Source organism: Sarcophilus harrisii, chromosome 5 (assembly GCF_902635505.1).
Source record: "Sarcophilus harrisii chromosome 5, mSarHar1.11, whole genome shotgun sequence".
Lineage (NCBI taxonomy): Eukaryota > Metazoa > Chordata > Mammalia > Dasyuromorphia > Dasyuridae > Sarcophilus > Sarcophilus harrisii.
This window is the reverse complement of record NC_045430.1, coordinates 138,688,010-138,710,801: the sequence shown is the minus strand read 5'-3', so window position 1 is coordinate 138,710,801 and position 22,792 is coordinate 138,688,010. Positions and strand designations below refer to the sequence as shown.

General features: G+C 32.4%; 1 protein-coding gene across 1 annotated transcript in view; it reads right to left on the bottom strand.

Annotated features, from left to right (window-relative positions):
- Positions 1-1,980: 1,980 nt before the first annotated feature.
- SEMA3E (semaphorin 3E) overlaps positions 1,981-22,792 on the bottom strand; it is a 339,675-nt gene continuing 318,863 nt past the window's right edge. Inside the window, exon 17 of the mRNA XM_031938651.1 lies at positions 1,981-8,202. Coding sequence (XP_031794511.1) covers positions 7,753-8,202 — 450 coding nt within the window. The 3' untranslated portion in view covers positions 1,981-7,752. The remainder of the gene's footprint in view (positions 8,203-22,792) is intronic.

Genomic DNA, 22,792 nt, shown 5'->3' with positions numbered 1-22,792 from the left:
CCATCTGGAAGTAACAGTGGTGAAAATGTCTTATAATCTATAGGGCAAACATTCTATGCCTTTGAGTGTCATTCAAAGATAATTATTTCTAGGGACTTTAGGAAGCCTCCCTCCCTGATAAACTCCAATCCCTTGAGTCACTCTATAAAAATAAGACAACCAGTAATGGCTGAAATTCCCTGTTTAATTGGTAAGGATTTTGAATAACAGTTAGTAGCTAATGTCCCAAAATCATTCTCTCCTCCTCTACCCAACTGACATGAATCAGCCCCAGTCCCCAGATTCAGCTTCTTTGCTCCTTTCCTTTTTGCTCCACACATTTAAGAACAATATTAAAAACAATATTAATTTTTTTTAATTACCGAATTTTACTGAGTTTGAATACCATTTCCTACTGGGGCTACGTCAGACTTGACTTATTTCCAACTTCCCTGAATGTCCTCCTCTACTTCAAATATGTTTCCTCAATAACACTGGCTTGTTGTATTGTCTTATGTACTCCATGTATCTTGATACTGAACTCTGATTTCCAAAACTTATTAACACTATAGTAAGAAGATACTTAAAGAAGTCATTAAATATTCTATTATATTTTATTCCCCAAATTAAATAAGTTTACATTTGACTACAAAACTTTAGCTTAGCGTCATGGATATTATGATCAATTTCATGGATAGTATCATGTAAAATACTCTTAGTTTTGTTAACATAATTGAGGGAGAAAAATCTCCTTACAAATTTGAGTTATTGAGAAAAATTAGCTTTATATTTGCATCATTCATACTTTATACAGCATGGATACATTCATGGATACAACACACTTTTGTTGAACTGTTGATTGTAACTGGGCGGCTGTGTATTTTCTTATGCTTAGCATTTTATTCTGTCATAACTGAAAGGGCTGAATATTTACTTAAATTGTGATGATGAATTCATCAAGTGCCAAGAAGCATTGCCTTCCAAATTCTTGGAAGGAAAAAGCCCAGGTGAATTTGTTGTAAAATAGCAGTGACAAAACCTCTTAACAACCAGAAACCTTTTGACTACACTATCCCACAGAATGCTTCAGCCAATTTTTTAACTCTTTAAAATTATTTAATCTCCACAACAATTCTGAGAGGTAGATGCTACTATTAAAGCTAAAGAAATTGAGGGAAAATGATGTTAAATAACTTCTCTAGAGTCACATAGCTACTAAATATCTGAGATCCAATTCAAATACAAGTCTCCTGATTCCAGGTCCTGCATTCAATCTACTGCACTATCTAGCCAAGTAGCCTTTGATTTGGAATGATTTACATTCAAATTCTGGCATAGCCATGTAACTATGGATAAATTATTATTTAACTCCTATATGTCCCAGTGAACTCTCCAAACCTTTAAGTTAATAGAAAGTTGTTCTTTTTTTTTTTTTAATAGTGGTGAGAGTATTCATTTCAATTCTCTATATTAGGGAAATAACAGAAAGGAACCAAAAATGAAATTTAGTTTGAAAATACTAAAAACTTGTAACAAATGTATATAAACTTTCTCTTTGACCTTTAGAAAAAAATTTTTTTAAAAAAGAAAAGGGCCATTTTAATGACTATAGTTGTATATAAATAAGACTGAGAGGAATTAAAAATGCATGACTAGGTTACCATTTGTTTTAAAGCTCATTTTCATCATTTCTTATCTGGATGATGCAGCTTTTAAAAGCATCTGTAACTACTGGGCCTAGAGTCATGGTGTGGCATAAATAACTCCAACTTCATTTTTTTAAGGTAGAGTGAAGAGATTAATGGATTTTTTTTTTCAAGGAAGTTACCTCACAATTTTTCTTGGAAAGAAAATTGATTTCTCTCCCAACATCTTGACAGAAAATTAACTCCAGTCTAGTGTCACATGTTGTTATTCAGTCCACAGGTTATATTAAAAGTGATTTTGATTGGCAATATGAAGACCTACTTAAATATTAAATTTGCACATGACAAATCAGGGTTCAGCAAACATTTATTTATTTTTTTCATCTACTGTGAGCTAAATTAAAACATGGCACTTCAATGCAATGGACAAAGTATGTAGACTCTAATAATAGATCTATGTCATATTTATTCTATGAAAAGATTTATATCAGTGATCTCTGCAGCTTGTCACCAAATGATAATAAGCCTCATGGCTTTTCCTAATCAGGAAAAATAAATACTAGGTCACATGCTGTTACAGATGCAGCCAAGCAAATAAAAAGATGCTATACAGAATAAAATATATCAATGAAGTAGTCTGTCAAATAACTAGGTCACAAAGCACAAATATAAGAATCCAAGTCATAATGTAATAAAAATATAAAACTATGCACCCAAGAGGGAAAACAAAGCAAAACAAAACATTATAAATAATACTACAACAAAAGTGTCAGTGTGGAAAATATATTATTCATAGCTGACACAAATGAAATAGCTATAGACCTGAAAAATGAGCATTAATTGTTTTTTTTTTTAATATCACATCATGGTACCCCGTTGTAGGAAAGAGGAAAAAACTGAATTCTTATTGCTATTTTAATTATAGCATTTTCCCTAGAAAACAGTAATTGAGAACAATTAAGTACATGTTTTCTGATTTATTTACTGAGCCACATACAGAGTTGGAACAATTAATTCAGTTTTTCTTTTCCCAGACAACAACTGTGTTCCTGTATTTGTTCCATGCCTAACACTGACATTCAAAACAATTTATTGTGTTGTGTTTTTTCTCCTGGTTTCACAAATGTGCATAATCACCATTAAGATTTACAAACCCACACACTGAAACAACAAACACTGAACACTCAGAAATAGAATCTTGGATATTTACTGAAATTAAAAAAAGAAAAATCTCACATAATATGTATATATAAACAGATATAAGTGTGTATATATACATATATATCATGTAATTCTTATTAATAAGCTGTAAAGAAGTTTCTTCATTTCTAAATGAATTTATTAATACTGAGACCTATGTATTGTATAATCCTGTTTCCCAAAGTAGATATCATTTATCAATAAGCCACCAGATATTCAGTTAAAAATAGAAAAAAAAGAGGAATTCTTATAATTGGAAAAGTAGAATGGAAAGAGTTATCTAATTTAATCTCCATGTTTTACAGATGAAGGAACTAAGACCCAGATAAACTACAATATTTGCCTAAAGTTATAAAGGAAGTTAGCGATCTGGCTGAGCCTGTGAGGTCTCAGACTTTCCAAGTGAATGTCTATTCTACAACCCTGAAGAGTTACATAACAAAGCTGATTGTCCTTGGAGATTTTGTTTTTCTTCTTCTTGTTGTCAATGATAAAGGATGGATTCCTTCTCTTGAAATTTTATATAGGCACTCTATCTGCTCTTCCATTCTACCCAGCCATGCTCTTAGAAGATGCATAGCCCAAAGTATAGAAAAGATTCAGAGAGGTGTCTAGCTGGCTTTCTGTCCTTTTAGTAAAGCAATGGTTACGTTGGCTTTGAAATAACTCTTTCTCAGTAACTCTTCTGACTCTCTTATGTCTGTGGACTATAGTCTCCTAATCTTTGTCCAAGGAATAAAAATGTATGAAGGATCATTAACTTCCAACCTTACAAGGTGTTAAGTACTCTCTTGAGTACAAGGAGAGAACTGACTTTTAAGTCATTTCTACTTTTCCTAGCTTGAACATTTCACAGGTGATTTTTCTGAACTATTAATTCAAAGAATGCTGACCAATTCTTATATTTGCAATATTAAAAGATGAATGACAGGAAAAAAGATTTTTTTTTGTTAGCACACAGACTTATTTGTCTCTTGGTGAATCACCATTCAAAGATTCCTTTTATTCTCTTTACTTTTTTCTTTTACTTCATTTAACCATCTGTTCCTACATTCCCCTATACCTACATACTATCCTTTTGCAGATATTAAATATACATGTTACAAGAACCTATTGGCTAAGGAGATTTGTTTGGGTTATTAGCATGGTATTCTTCCATAATGTTTTTGGGTGGTCAATCTATTCCATAATGTTTTTGGATGTACTGTGCCATATTGAGAGAAAAAAAAAGAGTTTTCTATATACATGGATTTATAAATATCCTCCTTTAGAGGGGCACAATGCAGGATGGTGGATTGTGACCTGGTCTTAAATGCAGGTAGATCTGGATGCAAATCTTCCCTCAGACATATCATAGCTTGGGGACATTGAGTAAATCTCCTAACCTCTCTGTACATAACCTATACAATTTTTAAAGATGATAGGAGAAGGTGCTGACCAGACTTGGAGAAGTTTTTCCTTTTGGAGTATCCTACATTAATGAAATCAAAATACAGTCTCTATATACCTAACTCTATCAACCTAAAATTCTGTAGTTGAAGTCTCTAATTTTCTTTCCCAGTTGTTTCCTGTTGGTGTTCTTATCATTAATATATCGACTTTGGATACATTAATTTATTCTGAATATATTTTACAATTTTATATAAAATTATTTTCTGATTCTATATTTTTGTGTACTTGCTAGTTAAAATATTGTTAACATTATCCATCTTCTTTTTTTTTTTCCTCTTGGTTCTTGCAACAAAAATGAAGATGAGACTTGTCATTTATAATGAAATTAATGAATGACGATGTAATAAGTACTTAACACTATATTAGAAAGTGTACTACTCACTAGGGATACAAAAAGAAAAGTTAAATAGGCCCTATCCTCAAGGAGCTTCCATTCTGAAGGGGGCAACACAACAACAAAGGAGCAGTCATCTGGAAAGAAAGTGTATGAAGAGCTATCAGGGACACTGAATTAATGCATTGGGCATTCTACTGAAATACTTTTTCTAACAACAATAATACAAATGATTTGTATTATTTCACCCAGAGATATGGGTGAAAAGGGAGAGGAAGATTAATTGAAAGAATGGAGGACACCTTGTAAGCGAGCTATGGAGAACAGATGGAAGAGATATGAAATATGGCTTGGTCTAAGATATATAAAAGGGCAACTAGCTACTAAACAAGTTAACTCTGCAAAAGGAAGGAGTTCCAAAATGGAATGTATTAATTTTCTCAACTCTTGGAATTTATATGGTAACTTTGATAAATATATTTCATTATTTTAACAAAATCTGCTTTGGAACTCGAGCTATCTAGATAATTAACTAACTTACTGTTACCATCTATATTTGATGTGATTCTTTAAAATTGTTGGCATTCCAACCCTAAATCTGGAAATGTATATTTTTCTCCATGTTCTCCCTATAGTTACATAAAAATGATTATAATTCAAAAATAACATCTTTGAGGTACTTATAAACAGAGGCATCCAGAGTTGATGATACATACTTCTAAAACTCAAATAATGAGAAATTACTTATGTTATTTTCCTTATTAATTTATAGCAATATAAGAGAAATGTTTATGTTCTTTTTTTTTTTTAATAATATTCTTTTGAACTGATTGGATTTTTTCCCTATATTTTACAAATTCATCATATGTGTGCTAAAAATCTTAATCTTTATTGAACTCCTAATACTTTTGAGCACTTACTCTTTTTTTCCCCCCAGACGAGCAGCTTCTCCTCCCTTGTTTCCCTCTCTTTGGTAAAGTTAACTTTTTTATTTTCAAACTATAGAGTGCTTTCAGTTGCATCTTAGTGAACAGCAATGACCCCCAGTGGATTCTTAGGTAAATAACAAGTTTAATTTTGAAAAACATTAATTACATTAGGTCCTTTTTAAAAATTATTTCATTGTTGGGGGAAAAGACACATTAGGATGAATAAAAAGCCTGACCTTATGTTTCATTTTAACCACATATTACAATTTAAACTATGTGAATATTTAACTACTATGGTTAATCTGTAATTAAACTTCTTTAGAATGTTAAACTATGTTTGAGGAATAATACAAGGTTGGAAGGCGGTTTGGAAAGGGAATTGCTTTTGTTTCATATGAGATTTAGAATTTCATTAACTTAGGGAAGCATCTGCTTTGGAATTTCCCTTTACCAATGCAGATCACTATCTCTTATGCAATTTAATCTTAGAAGTTTCTTGGAGTACAGATAGCTTAAATGATTTGCCTATGATCTCATAGCCATGATAAATGTGCAGAAGGATGTGAACCCAGATCTTCTTGTATTTCAGCCCAGCTCTCTATCACCTGTGCTTTTGTGATTCTATGAGATAGGTTTTAGGTGAAGTTAAAATGTTAAAACAAAATGATAATGTTTCTTTTTCAATGTTTACACTTTCTGCTTTATCACTGCAGATTTGTTTTTTTTTGTTTTTTTGCTTTATTTAAAATATTTAAATTAATCACTGCAAATTAAAATATTACATTTTAGAATAGAGGATGCTCCAAGCAAAAATACAGGATTATAAAATGCAAAATGCAGAAGTCAAAGATACAGAAATAAATTGAATATTATCAAAAATCAAAGACTGGCATATTTTATGAGAGAAAAATAAAAATGTTCTAAAAGCAATTTTCTCTCTACCTCTTTATAGCAATCTATTCAGGTGTAGAGTACTATAATGATTTTTTTCATAAAATAGGTTTTTATGTTTCTATAATGACTTTAGTTTTAATTAGAAGCTTTAAAAGAGTGAAAATTTAATAAGTTTTCATTTGTGCATATCTTTGTCTTTTCTTATTCAGAGGACTAATAAACTACTTTTAACAGAATTATCCACAAATTAAACTACAATTTGGGGTCTTTTACAAGTTTTTCTGAATTACTTACTTTTGATGACAAATATAATACACATCAACTGACCAAACTTTCTTTAGGCAGTTACAGACTAAAGGTTTCTGCAGGGAAAATATGCACACATACACACACACACACACACACAAATATACATGCATATACACACAGAAGCATAAACATACATACAAACACATATACAAACATATGCATATATATATATATATACACACATGGACAACCATATGCTGGTATAAGCATATGCTCTTTTGTTTTTGTTTTTTACCTTAAGAAGTCAGCCATAGAAATCTTCCAACTGTTAAAGCAAACATTTGTTCCAACCATAACTTATAGTCTAACTAAACTATTTTGCTTCAGCATCTAAAAGAGAAGTTCTATTAGCCTCTTTCTTTACACACCTGAGTGTAACTGGAAGGGTTAGTGTCAGCTATAATAATAGAAATATGAAGCTGGTCCCATAAATGTTTTATAAAGGGGAGTTCCCCTGGGGCTGAATACATTTCTCTTCTCATTTACAAAAATCACAGTGGTCCTCAGAGCAAACTCATTGGCTTAACTTATCATAACAAAAATTACCAACTGTCCACATGAAAAAAGGAATGACTCTGATCATTTGTCAGTTTTAAAAGCAAAGTTGAAAAAGCAGAGGGATTAACTATATTGCCTTCCCATTTCCTGCCTCCTAATTCTCAATTACTTTGTATTTTCTTAAATATTGTACTAATATGCAAGGAACAAAGAGTAGTTGGCATGAATATTCAGCCAAATAATTACAAAGATTACAACAAGGTAACTTTTTGATAAATATAGTTGAAAACCATGTAAGCAATAAAATGAATTTAGAAACATCTAGTTAGCTTTATGCAACTTCTAACCAGTCAAAAAGAGTTAAGTATAATTTACCATAATACTTTTTTTTTCAGTCACTTATTTCTTATTGTACTTATTTCTACTTCCACAAAGAAATCAGATGTCGGCTTTTAAATCTCAGAAGTCCAAATAAAAATTCTTCAAAAAGTCAGCCGATGGTTTCAGCCCATCAGAAGTCCAGTGCATGCCTAGGTAGGCGATAGTGGTCAGATTTGGCTCGATGCTTCCTTTCCTGTGGGGTAGAATACTTCCATTTAGAAGGGGACATTTTTAGCTTTTTCCTTTTCTTATCAGTACACCATACTTTTTCACAGTACTCTTCCACTCTCTGGAAGTTGCTATAGCCAATCAACTGCAAGAACTCTTTGTACCATGGCTTTGACCCTTGTGGGATGTTGCTCTGGACAGGACAAGGCATTTTATGGGGAACTTCTTCATAGTCTTTATTAAACATCTCTTCGACACGCTCCTCTTCTACTACTTCCAAGGTGATTTTGCGGACTGTATGGACAAAACTGTGCTCCACTGTCTGACAAAAATAGGTTCCTGCATCCATTTTGTGTAGTCTTAGGAAGAGCAAACCGAGGTCCATTTTGACAACTCTGTCATCTGTCTTCACCTAAAATATTGAAGAAGTAAACAGTGTTATCAGGGATAACAAGCTTAAAAATAGTTGCCACTGTAGCTTTATAAATTACCTATCTTAAGGATTCACTTTTCAGATTTCTTTATGTAATACTGCTTAGCATATGCACACATACATATCAACCGCCGAATTATTAAATTAGCTTGAAAATAGAGCTAGATCCTCTAGTGTCCTACGACTTCTCAAAACATCTTCACTATACTGAAAGCTGGAAAGATTATGAGAAGAGGTTAATAATAGACAATATAGATTTGTATTCTTGAAAGCAGCCTAGTTATGACAGAGAAGATGACTATCTCTAGATCTCAAAGATAATTTGTAAAGGCCACAATTCCAGAAAACTAGTAAACTACAAAGGGGTAGTTAGGTGGTGTAGTGGATAGAGTGGTAGGCCTGGAAGCAGAAAGATGAGTCTTTATGAGTTCAACTCTGGTCTTGGCCACTTGCTCAAGGTGTAACCCATGGCAAATCAATTGACTTTGTTTTCTTCAGTGTTCTCATCTATAAAATTACCTGGAGAAGGAAATGGCAAATCACTCCTATTTCTTCACCAAGAAGACCTCAAATAAGGTCATGAATACTCAGATGTGATTGAAATAATGAAAGTATTTGTATTTTTCTTATTTTATGTCTTTCTTCCCTCACTCACAATGCAACCAATACAATATTTGAGCTCTAATACAATATACTTTCTAAAATAGAAGAAGTGACACCACAGTAAACAAAGATGTTAAAAGATAATGGGCTAGGATAAATGCACTGAAAAGAAGTCTGTCACTAAGGTGATATAATTTTTGAGGTATTGAAGAATTAGTTCTCAAGATATCAGAAAAGGGGTATGGCACCAAATGTTTAGGGGAAAAATCATGGCTGTTATCATGACTTACATCAAGAAAGTAACCAAAAATTTATTACTAGCCATGCCCCCATATGCTTACTTTCTCAATTTCACAAAATTTTAAAGAAACTACATGAATAGTAAGGGCTTCTTTGTGAAGGCATAAAAGAGAAATAGGAAAGCTTTTGTATAAAAAAAAAAATCTACCTCAGACCAAATCTTTTTCACAGATACATAAGGATGGTGACTAGACCTAAAATTTCATTGGTATAAGAAATTCTTGGTGAGAAAATTCCTTCTAGCAATGGAAGTCAACACTTTGTCTACCAATTACAATCTATTTAAAAATACATACATATATATATGTATATAATTTTCCCCAGTTACATGTAAAGGCAATTTTAACATTCAATGCAAAAAAACTTAAGTTCCACATTGTCTCCCTGCCATCCTCTTTGTGCCCCTCCCTGGGAGAATAAGCAATTTGATGTAAGTTTTATATATACAATCATGCAAAACATACTTCTATATTAGTTGTTATAAAAGACACTGACCAAGTAAAAGAAGAAAGACAATCACACACATAAAAAAGTGAAAAACAGCATGTTTCAATGTATATTCAAATTACATCGGTACTTTCTTTGGATGTGGATAGCATTTTTTCATTAAAAGTCCTTTGGAAATGTCTTGGATCACTGTATTGCTGAGAGTAGCTAAGTAATTCACAGTTGATCAATGTACAATGTCCTCTTGATTTTGCTTACTTCATTTTTCATAGTTTGTGTAAGTCTTTCTAGTTTTTTTCTGAAATCATTCTCATTTCTTACAGCACAGTAATATTTTATTATAATCATACATTTGTTTATTTATTACAATTATGCATTCACATAGTACAATTTATTTAGCTTTTTCCCTTTTAATGGACATCCCCTCATTATTTCCTAGCAAATGTATTTATTTTTAATACACATTGCTTTATGAATCATTTTAGGAAAGAAAAATCAGTGCAACAGAGAAAAGCCATGGGAGAGAGAAAAAAATCTGAAAAAAGAAGTGGACATGGCATGTATTGATTTACAGTCAGTCTCCTTAGTTCTTTTTCTGTATGCAGATGGAATTTTCTGTCCAAAGTCTGTTGAGAGTGTTTTGGATCACTGAACCACTGAGAAGAATCAAGCCTTTCATAACTGATCATCACACATTCTTACTGTTATTGTGTACAATGTATTCCTGGTTCTACTTGTTTCACTCAGCATCAATTTGTATAAATCTTTCCAGACCTTTCAAAAATCAGCTTATTCAGCATTTTTATATAACTATAATATTCCATTACCTTCATATACCATAACTTGTTTAGCCATTCCACAATTGATGGACATTTACTCATTTTCCAATTCTTTGCTACACAAAAAGAACTGCTGCAAACATTTTTGCACATATAAGTCTGACAGAATTTTCCTCTTCATTTTACAATTGCTTGTTAATATTCTTTGAGCACTTATCAATTTGGGAATGACTTATATTCTTAAAAATTTGACTTGGTTCTCTATATATGTGAAAAATTAGGTCTTCATCAAATACTTGCTATAAAAATTTTCTGAGCTTTCTGCTTTTCTTCTGATTTTGGTGGTATAAATTTTACTTGTATAAAAACTTTTTAAAAAATGTTGCAGCTTATAGCCTTAAAAAGTTACCTAGAGTACTAATAAATTGAGTCATCTGCCCAGGTCTCATCTGTGACACATTAGTGTCAGAAGAAGGACTTGAACCCAGGTCATTGTAATCTCAACACCATTTCTCTATATATTGTGACAATAGAGTTTCCGTAGCCATTCATACAAGAAGAAAATCAAAGAACTTAATAAAGTAAGGGTATCTTTTTTATGAAGACTACAAAGTATTGAGTTCTAGTTTCCCCAGTAGCATTCTAAATGGAAGCTAGCCAGGATACTGAGAGTACTTCAAAATGACAAGAAAATCATTCCTGTTGATGACAGCAATAGTTCCATGCATACTTTGATCTCCATCTACTGAACACTTACTATTATATATGTGTAGGTACATATATGATTATTGGATTCAAGTAAGTATTGTAGCTTATTTTCTAGTATTCCTTCATCCCACTCCCAATCACATTTACCAGTGCAGAAAAGGCAATGATTATAGACATATCTATCGAGTACAGATTTATTTTAATTATGGGCACACTGATCATCAACTGATTTTGCCTTTGGGCTTCCTTTCCCAAAGCAATGTGCCTTTGTGGCTATGACAAACTTCACAGTCTTATTCCTGAAAGGAAAAAGGCTTGGTGATAAGGGTAAAGAAGTTCCAGATAAAATTTGAAAGAAATTGCATATATTCCTAGCTCACATAATCCTTGATTTATTTTTTTTACTTCTTTATCACTGACCTTCTGTTATTGAACTTAATATTCTACATCTGCTAAGTAGCATCATTTAAATAACTGATAGAGAAATAATATACACTTAGTATGATAACAACAGCATAAATTTTTCTGTAACATCTGTATAGAGAGAGGAATCATGGCTTTCTCAATCCTTTGTATCTCTATTGGTTGTTACATATAAGTTGCAAGACTGGGAATTAGAACTCTGTTTTATCTCAGTCTGGAGTAGCATATAGTAGTATATATTAAATGACTTTGAAAATTAAATGTATTTCTTATGAACTATAAATGCCTATAAGAAAATGACAAGGAAATTGGTATTTCAAGTCCACACATGATTTAGTCTTTTTACCTCAGTTAACATGGGTAACTCTAGCAATTCATGATTACATAATTGTTTTCTCATTGTCTGTATTAGAATGGTTTTTCAAAATCTGCATGCCAGATTTCTTTGGGAAGGAATATAATACATAAAAGTTGACTTTTACATTATTTCTACCAATTGTTTCTATATTCATTCTTCATAAGTAGTTTTTTTTTTTTTTTTGTTGGTTTGTTTTTACTGGAAAATGTCTTTAATATTCTTGGATATAAAAAAACCAAACAAACCTCGATTCAGTATGCTTACATTGTCAAAGAAACAAACTTGAACAATTGAACAAAGAATTCTGCACATCTGGTTAGCTTGCTCCTCAGAAGGACAGAGTGATTTCCATATGCTGCAAACAACTGGTCCAGTATTTTTTTTTTTCCCATTGGAAAGAGGCAGACAAAGCCCTTCACTATGACATGGAAAATCAATGAAATTATGTGGAAAGGAAAAAAAGCACTAATTTATATTTAAACATGATGTAGCAGTGTACAAATATATTAATCCCATATATATTTATGGAAAATCAAACAATTTTTTATCAAATATTTAATATGTATCAGGCACTATATCAAAGATTAAAGTTAAAAGAGAAAATAAAAAGCTTAAAAAACTAAAAACAAAAAAACAACAAACAGTTCCTGGCCTCAAGAAGTTAACATTCTAATAGAGGAAACAATATGAACATAAATGTCTACAAACATGTTATGAACAAAGTAGATAGAAAACTTGGAGGGGACATCAGTATTGAGGCAGAGACTAGAATTTGGGAAGCACAGAACCATAAAAAATATTCTACAAAAAATTTCCATTTGAGCTGAAGGAAGTTCTAGATGAGAAGGGAGAACACTCTGTAGTCATGAGAGTGGGAGGTGGGGGCAGTCAGAGAATAGGCATTGAGATATTCAATGTGGTATCATGTATCCTTATTTGTGTGGAAGGGAATAATACATGAGAAGCCTAGAAAGGCCATGTTGTAAAGAGTCCTACAAGCAAAAAGTTTTGTCCCAGATGTAAATGGGTATGATATGAGATATTAAAATGGGACAGTTGGAACTTTTTAAAAATCACATTGGTGATTAGAATGGATTAGAATGGGGAAAGAAAGCAGAGAGACCAATTTGAAGACTATTTCAATAGTAAGATCAAAGGACATGAGGGACTAAAACTAAGGGAGATATGAGAATTGGAAGGGAAAATATCTATATCATCCATTGTTTAAAGATCTGTATAAATCTACACAGATATATCTAAATCTATATTTATGTGTATGTAAGTAGATCCACATGTATACTTTTTGACTATCTTTTGTGATTGTGTTTAATTCTCTGACTCACTTCTTTTTTGCATCAGATCCATCTTCTCTACTTCACTGTAACAATTATATTAACATCTTCACTGACTCCTTGGATCTAGTTTTAGTTAGATATGTCTGTATACACAAACACACAAAGAGGAAGTAGAAACGTCCTTCCACACATGTAGCAGTAGAAACAGGAAAAAAAAAAAAGACAATTGTTTGTCTATATTAAATGAATGAGAGTGAGGGAATTGAAAAATGGCATTAAGATTATGAATCTAAATGAGTGAAATACCTTTAGGAATAATAGGTGATTTTAGAATAGAGGCATATTTAGGGAAAAAGAAGTTCTTGTTAGTGTATGTCAGGGGTCCTCAAACTTTTTAAATAGGGGGCCAGTTCACTGTCCCTCAGACTGTTGGAAGGCCGAACTATAGTAAAAACAAAAACTTTGTTTTGTGGGCCTTTAAATAAAAAACTTCATAGCCGGTGAGGGGGATAATAGTCCTCAGCTGCCGCATCTGGCCCACGGCCGTAGTTTGAGGACCCCTGTAATAGTATGTTGTGTTTGAGATGCTTATGAAATATAAGTGTCTTAGAAGAATTGGAGCTCAGGGGAGAAACTAGGACTGGATATACAGATCTGGATATCAACATTGATGTGACAAACTCCCAGAGGCCAAAATCAAAAAATGAGAGCTACAAAAAAAAAAAAAAAAAAAAAAAAAAAAGATAGAAACTTGTGAGACATCCGCAGTTTTAGAGTTTATGACACTAATAAATATCCGGGGGGGGGGGGGGAAGGATTAAGGAGTTTCAAGAACAATGAGAAAAAATTGACACATGGAGATAAACTTCTAAGATATCATTTATAATCTCATCACCATATTAATTTAAGACTATTATACTCAACATTTTCCCAGCTCCCTCAGCCTCTTCTCCCTTTTGAATGAAGGGTTGGAAGGGAAGAGTAGTTAATTCCTACAAGCTTTCCTTTATAGAAGACAAGAATTGGACTTTCAGTTCACTGGACTCTTCAGTGGAGATCTGCTCAGTTTTAACTCTATGGAATGAGATGTCCCATTCACTGTTCCCTCTATTTTTTCTCTAGCCCTACTTTCTAACCACCTTTTTTTGTGATATATTCCTCCATTAGACTGTGCACACCTTGAAGGCAGGAGCTGTCTTTTTCTTATCTTTTTAGTTGTATGTGGCTTAAGACATGTTTATTGAACTGAAATGAATTGACATTTAAAATGTTTTGTGAAATAAATTTGATAAACAAGGTGATATACTCTATTATCATATGGAGTCTAGACAAAGATGAAAAGAACTGGGTTGTATTTCTATTTTTTATTCCCATTTTTATTCTTGTGAACTCACAATACTCTCTGTTCCTTTTTTTTTACATCTGTAAAATGGGAATGAATTTTTAAGCTAAAGGAAGCTAAATGACTATTGGTGAATAATATTACTTAGTAAAAAGGGCAATTGGGAGCATGAGAACATGCAATGATACTGATCAAAGGTACACATACAAACTCAAGAACATCTATAATTAGAGTTATAAACAGTCATTTCTAGTTTAGTAAAAAAAATGGGTGTTTTTATTCTGGAAAAAGCTTGAAAGGAGTTTAAAAGTTCAAAACTGTGAAGCGGCTGTTTCAAATTATTCTAGCCACTCACATGTTATACTTAATGTTATGAAAACACAACAAAGAAAAAGGAATACAAAAATAAAAGCTTCTGATTTCAATCCATGAATCCAACGATTCAGAAAGCCATGGCTGTCATTTGATCCTTTAAGCACCCTGTGGAGCTTGGTATCAATAGAAGTCTTTGAACAGTAGTCATAGAAAATGAGAGGCTAAGATAAAGACGGGGTTTCCCTTCTCTGAATTAATATGGATCCACATAACTTTTATGTGTTTTATAATATTTAATTTTCCAAGATAATTTTTAAACAAGGAGAACTATCTTAATAAAGTATGATATATGTCAGGAATTATCACTGAAATTATCCCATGTGTACAAATAAGGTATAGTGCATGACACTAATAAGTAGACAGAAATATTAACAAGAATGAGAAAAAATTGACACATGGAGTTAAATTTCCAAGATATCACTTCTTATCTCATCACCATATTAACTTAATACTATGATACTCAACTCTATGTAACTAACACTAAGTTATATGAAAGGAGGCTACTCATATCTCAACTTTTCTTACGAGAAGTAAACTGACATCCATCAGTTAACCTGTCTATTACATGAAGACTATTTCATGTCTGGAAGGAAGAAAAAGTGACAACTTTTCTTGGAGAATAAATAAGAGGATAGAGAAATTTGATGAAGTAACAAAACATATTTGTGATTCATGATATATAACATTATTTTTATCTTTTAAATAATGTTCAAGGAGCAGCTAATTGGTGCAGTAGATAGAGCACCAGCCCTGAAATCAGGAGGACCCAAGTTCAAATCTGACCTCAGACACTTAACACTTCTTAGATGTGTGACCCTGGCTGGGCAAGTCACTTAATCCCAATTGCCTCAGACAAACAATAATAATAATAATGTTAAAGATGCCATCTTAAAAAGTTTCATGATTTTATTTTATACTCGGGATGAGTCCCAAATGGACATATATTGAAACTTCTATAAGCCTGGTAAATGGTTTAATAGAGTGTTGTTGCCCCCAAATCAATAAACTCATGGTAAACCTTCTCTTAATGAGAGGTTTTTCTCTCTTTATTTCCCTAGACTTGTCTTTAACAGACAGAAACATATTTTGTTTCTGAGCCCATCCTGGAAGCCTTTCCATGATGCCAGGAATAGCCTTTGAAAACATAAAGTTACATCTAAATAACGATAAGGATCAGAGGAGGAGTTTGATGACCTATATGCTACTCTAATGGACAGCTAGGTGATACAGTGAATAGAATAGTTAGTTAGTGGGCTTGGAATCAAGAAACCTCATCTTCATGACTTCAAATTCAGCCTCAGATATTACCAGTGTGACCCTGGAAAAGTTGCTTAACCCTGTTTACCTCAGTTTCTCATCTGTAAAATCAGTAGGAGAAGTATCTTTATCAAGAAAGTCTCAAAAAGGTGTCAAGAAGAGACCCAAACATGGCCCAAACAACTCAATAATGTTATCTCTCCCTCTTTCCCTCCTCCCCCTCCACGTGTATATAATTTAAAGAGACATATTTTTAAAAGTTATGCATTAACACATTTTCTCCTAATTACATCCAAATGTAAATAGGATAAAGGGGATCCAGGACTGAGAAACTGCCAATTAAATTTGCTTGCCAAAAAAAACTTATGAAGATTACTAATCATAAGAAAAGAAAGACTATGAAGCCATTGATATGTCCCTGTTCAGTGGAATCTAGGAAAGAAGGGAAAAAGTTGAGAGGGTTGAAGAAAGACCTCACACTGGTTCTGTTTTTTCCAGTGTTTCAATGTTGCTCCAGGAACCTTGAAGAATAGAGAAAATCTCCTCTGATTATACTTACTACACACCTGGGAAATCTGATTACAGGGTAGCATTCCCTCTCAATATACTAGGAGAATAGTTCAATGATGACAAAGGACAATGAAAACAAAGTACAAGTAAGAAATTTTTATTTGCATTACTATAGGAACCATCATTGCATCTTTATCTTCCATGCTCAACAATTAGATTAAATAAATGGACAGATGGATGGAGGAAAGAATGGATTTTTTGTTTGTTTTGGAGGTTGAAGATCAGAGAGTGAAGGCATCCATTTCCAAATCTATACTTGTATCCTTAGAATATATTCCAAACTCTCGCCTTTGATATATCCACTGGCATCTCAAAAATCAACAGATCCAACATAAAATGTATACTTCTCCTGAATTTCTGTGCTTTCCTTTATTATGGCCCCCACCCAGATCTATACTTCCTTTTAACTTTATTATTTCTATTACTGGAACAAACCAAATTGTGATAAGCAAAACCCTGGTATTCTCCTGTAACTGCTTTTAATACTCTGACCCACCTCCTTTTTGCAGCAGTTTCATCTTCTCTACTTCACTGCAACAATTATATTAACATCTTCACTGACTTCTTGGATTTGTGCAATAGTTACCTAGAACTGTTTATCTGAACTCCAATATATCTCAAGCTACCACCAGAAAAGTCAGGGTCTAGTGCATCCCTCTTACAAGTTCTTATTCACATTCTATCATGCGTTATATTAATCAAATATTTTAGGGTCACAGAGCTAGAGTTGCAAGCAATTTCAGAGGCCATCAAGTCCAACTCTTTGATTTTACAGAGGAGAAAACTGAGGTCCAAAGATTGAAATGACTTTACCATAGTTTACCATTTCACCATAATCAAAACAGAGTTGGGATTTGAACTCTGGCTCTGAGTCTCTAGTTTCATCATTCTATTATACAATGCTTCATGATTCATTTTTTTTTTTAACATCTTATACAACTCTCCTACTCCTAATGCTTCACTAGCTCCCTAGTATCATATAACAAAGGGGACACATTTCAATATATGAACTTCAAAATGGCACAGAAAATTCTTTGATTCTGCTATCTTCATTATATTTAAATATTTTTTAGCAGTTGGAGCTTAGAAATGTTTCTATTATATGGAGATTTCCACCATGATAGAACTCATTTAATGAGATTTTTGACTTGACCCTTTAAAATATGGAAGTGTATAGTACTCATTATTCCTAGGACAGGAGTATCAAAATTGATTCACAAATATCTCTCTGTAAAAGTCTCCATACTATCTATACTGTTGCTATAAATATAGTATGTCTATAAAAATTCATTTTATAATTAAGATATCCTTTTTTCAACATGTGAATTATTACCCATTATTTTAAAAGGCTGTCTTACTAAATATATTTTGACTTTATTTTTTATTTGACATGTTAAATGGAAAATACATTGTTTAAAACAATAATGGATGTTTAAACCTGAAGAAAATAAAATGCATATTTTTTTTGCAAATTTCTCCAATTTCACAAAATTTAGTGTTTGGACATTTAAGAGCAATACAACAAGGTTATTATTCATGTACAGCAAAGGAAGAAACAGCCCAATAAGTGTTTAGATAATGTTAACCAATCTGAAAAAAAAAAAAAGTTCTATCTGTGAGTACTTCAGAAGGCAGATAGTGATCAGTAAGATTTAGAAGAACTTCACCTAGAAAGGTAATTCAATAAAAAGTTTGTTTCTTTTTTAAAAAATACACATGGTAAATGGTAAAATAAACATGATAAGGAATGTTACAATGTATTATCAATGAAATTTTTGCAAAGCATTTTACAAAGTCTCTCAAGCTTTGCTTGTGGAAAGACAGATTTATATGGCTATATTATCATATAGTTATATAGGCAGCTCATTATTGCTCAATAGACAACAAAGCTAACTTTAAATTGCTTTGAGAGGCCCAGCACATAAAATGTAGATGGTATATACTTGTCTTCGGTAAGATCACATATGGACTAACACATATGGACTTGATACCACATGATAAAAAGCATCATGAGAAATTAGAGCACAACCAGAGGTAAGCAATGATGAGTTATGAGGGTACTAGAGATTGAAAATCCTCTGTATAGTAAATGATTGTATGTTAGAACTGATCCAGATAATATCTTTACAATAAATCAAATTTCTCATGAAGTCTCATCTATAAAAATTTTTTTCCTATTCTGTTTTCTAATGTATTATGCTTTACCCACAAAATACACATAGAAAGAATATGATGAAGTTAAATGTCTTTGGATAGGTGAATAGTACTAATAGTCTGAATCCCAATCTCTAGCAATAAAAGCAATGATAGGACACATACAGAATCACTTATGTTTATTAAAATAATGAATCTATAGAGATAGTGCATTGTAATAGAAAGAGAGATGATCTCAGAGGTAAAAAATCTCTGCTTCAATTCTCTGATACTCTGGATCCAAACTGGATGTTTCACATTCAGCAACTCACTTAAACTATTTTTGTTGTTGTGACCATGATATTCTGATCCAAACTGGATGTTTCACATTCAGCAACTCACTTAAACTATTTTTGTTGTTGTGACCATGATCTTCTGATCCAAACTGGATGCTTCACATTCAGCAATTCACTGAAACTATTTTTGTTGTTGTGACCATGATCTTCCTTTTCTTCTTCCTCTTCTCTTCCCCCCTTCTTCCTCCTCTATCATCTTCCTTTTCATTCTCTTTCCCTTTTCTCTCCTTCCCCTTCTCCTTTTTCTCCATTTTCCCCTTATCTTTCTTCTCTTCCTTCTCATTATTATTGTTTTTGTCATTAATTAGACTGTAATCTCCTTGAAGGCAAGGGCAGTCTTTTGTCTCTGTATTCTCAGAGTTTACCACAGCATCTTATATTTAGTAGTCACCTAATAAATTTTATTTATTGAATTATAGATACCTTTTCAAGAGATAAATTACAAAAAAAATGATAATGATCTGCATTGTTAGTGAGAGTTTCCTCTTCTAGGCGTTATCTACATTAATTAAACCACAGATTTAGTTCCTAATCCAGGCCCTATTCCAAAGTATCAATTAAATGGCCCCTACACAAAGAACAAAAGATAAAAATAGAAGGCAGGATAGAAGTTTTAATATAGCAATATGAAAGGAGCATCAAATTACAGCAGAAAATGAGAATAAAAGCTGCTGCTGAATGTTGATAGATGCAGTATGTCAGAAAGACTGACAAGGTAAAATTTTTCCACACAAGACAAGATTAGAATGAGATTCTAATCTGAAACAGGCCAGATGAAGTGAAGAAAGCCATTAATAATACAATGATTTCTGTATTGGAGACATTCACCTCAGAATATCAGGCATTTCATGCCTTCTATTGCTAAGTTTATGATGATTAGATAAAAAGGAGTTCTCATTCATTTCTGATGAAATAAAAGTGAGAAAAAATTCAGTGCTATAATGGGTCATGCCTGTTATGTATAAGTCAATTTAGTCTCTCCAATCCAGATCATTTTTATATTCTTATTAAATTGTAATTCTTTGTGAATTTTTTTCTTAACACACACACACACACACACACACACACACACACACACACACACACACTTATCCTAAATAGTTAGGATTTCCAAATCTTGTGTTCTGGGACTCATTCATGAATATAAATTAAATATTTATTCTATGAAAAATATTCTAGGTAGACCAGGAGATATAAGTAATAGTCTACACTTAAATGTAGTTTCTCTACTTAAACACTTCTCTACACTTAAGAAACATAAAATATAGTAGGTGAGATAATACATGCATACATAAGTATATAATAAAAAGGATTGGGATTAGAGCACAAAAAGTAAAAAAGTTTTATGCATGTTACGAAAAGAGAATTATCATTTTTAGCAGTAGAATTTCAGTGAAAACTTCATGGAGATATTACTACTTGAACAGAAAGTCCTATAAATGAATATAGTTTAACCAGGAAGAAGTAGAAATGAAAGGGAGAAAAGGATATTCAAACAATAATGATTAGATAATAAGGAACATGAAAGAGAGGCAGTGAGTTTTGCTTTGCTTTGCTTTTGACCAAATAATATAGGGAAAGAAGTAGAATATGATAATTCAGTAAAGGTGTATCTGAACTAAATTTATTGCCCTTGAACAAAAGAAAATGGGTTAGAATTATATTTAGCAATGAATGGGGTAGGCACAAGAAGTTTTTGTAATGAGTTATATGATCAAATGTATACACATTTGAACTTTAAAAAATGAGTAAATGAACCCTTATTTATTCATCAAATATTTATTAAATGCCATCTGTGTGCAGAAAACAGTAGGCTCTATAATGAATACAAAATTTAGATAAGTCTCAGTCCCCCATTGAACCATCTATGTTATTGATAAGGCACCATCATAGATAACTATAAATTATACTATTGTATGATAAATAATGATAGCAAATAGTGAGTTTTAAAAAGTTAAAACATATATCAATGATAACATTCAAAAAAGTGATATACATCTCATAACTCTTAGATTGTCTAAGATGACAAGAAATGATAATGATAAATGTTGGAAGGGATATAGGAAACTGGGACACTAATGCATTGTTGGTGGAGTTGTGAAATAATCCAACTATTCTGGGGAGCAATCCAAAGAGCTATCAAATTGTGCATACCTTTTGACCCAGAAGTCTCATATCTGGGTCTATATCCCAAGGAAATCTTAAAGGAGGGAAAAGGACTTACATGTGCAAAAATGTCTGCAGCAACTCTTTTTATGGTAGCAAAGAATTGGAAAATGAGTAGATGCCCATCAATTGGGGAATGGCTGAATAAGTTGTGGCATATGAAGGTAATACCAACATTATTGTTCTATAAAAATGATGAGCAAGCTGATTTTAGAAAGGCCTGGAAAGATTTACATGAACTGATGCTAAGTGAAACAAGAAGAAACAGGAATATAGTGTACACAATAACACCAAAAATATATAATAATCAACTATGAAAGACTTAGTTCTTCTCAGTGGTTCAGTGACCCAACAATCCAATAGACTTTGGACAGAAAATGTCAATTTGCATTTAGAAAAAGAATTAAGGAGAATGAATGTAAATCAACACATGCTATGTTCACTTCTTTTTTCTGTTTTTTTTTTATCTGTCCCATGATTTTTCCCTTTTGCTCTAATTTTTCTCTCCCAACATGATTCATAAAGTAATGCATATTAAAAATAAATAAATTTACTAGAAAGAAGTGAAAAATGGTACATTTGAAAATAAACATTAAAAAATAAAAAGTGGTATAAAGAACATAATTTTGGACATTTATGACCAGAAAAGGAGGCCATTTAATGAAAGGGAAGAGTAAGGTATGAACAGCTTGATTTATGCATTAGGATTTTTTTTTTAAAGAACCAAAGAAAGAGCTCCAGCATACTGGGTAGTACCTTAGTGGAGGATTTGTGGAACAACTAGAGAAGAACTGCACAGGAAGAGTAGGCAAAAATGAGTAATCAACTGTGCTGTTAGAGGAAGGATTCACATTGGATAAGGAAAGAAATCCACTTAAGTATATAATAAAGTTGCAAAGCCATATAATATATGAACCCCATGTGAAGAAAATGTTCAGACACTGAGTGTGGACTATTTAAAAAAAATTGTTAGTGCAAGAGATAAGAGTTAAAATAGCTCAAACAAGTTACAGGATTAAAGGAGAAAAAATCTTTCAATTAAATCAGAAAACTGGACATGTTTATAGGCTGAGTGAAAGTAGCAAGTGAAAGAGACTGAAGACTTGGGAGATAGAACTAACTAATAGAAAATGGCTTAAAAGGAGATTGGGAGTAAGGCTTGCTTTTTTCTCTAAGATGAGAAAAGATAGATGAAACTGCAGAAGTTACAAAGGATTAGAGGCAAGCTGCTTCTAGGATAGAGTTTGGAGTTTGGAGCCAAGAACACTCATTTTCCTGAGTTCAAATCTGGCCTCACACCTTTACAAGCTTTACTCTGGACACTTAAACCTATTTACCTCAGTTTACTCATCTGTAAAATGAGCTGGAGAAGGAAATGACAAATTACTCCAGTATCTTTACCAAGAAAGACTCAATTGAGGGAGGAAGAGTTGGGCACAACTATACAACAACAAAGT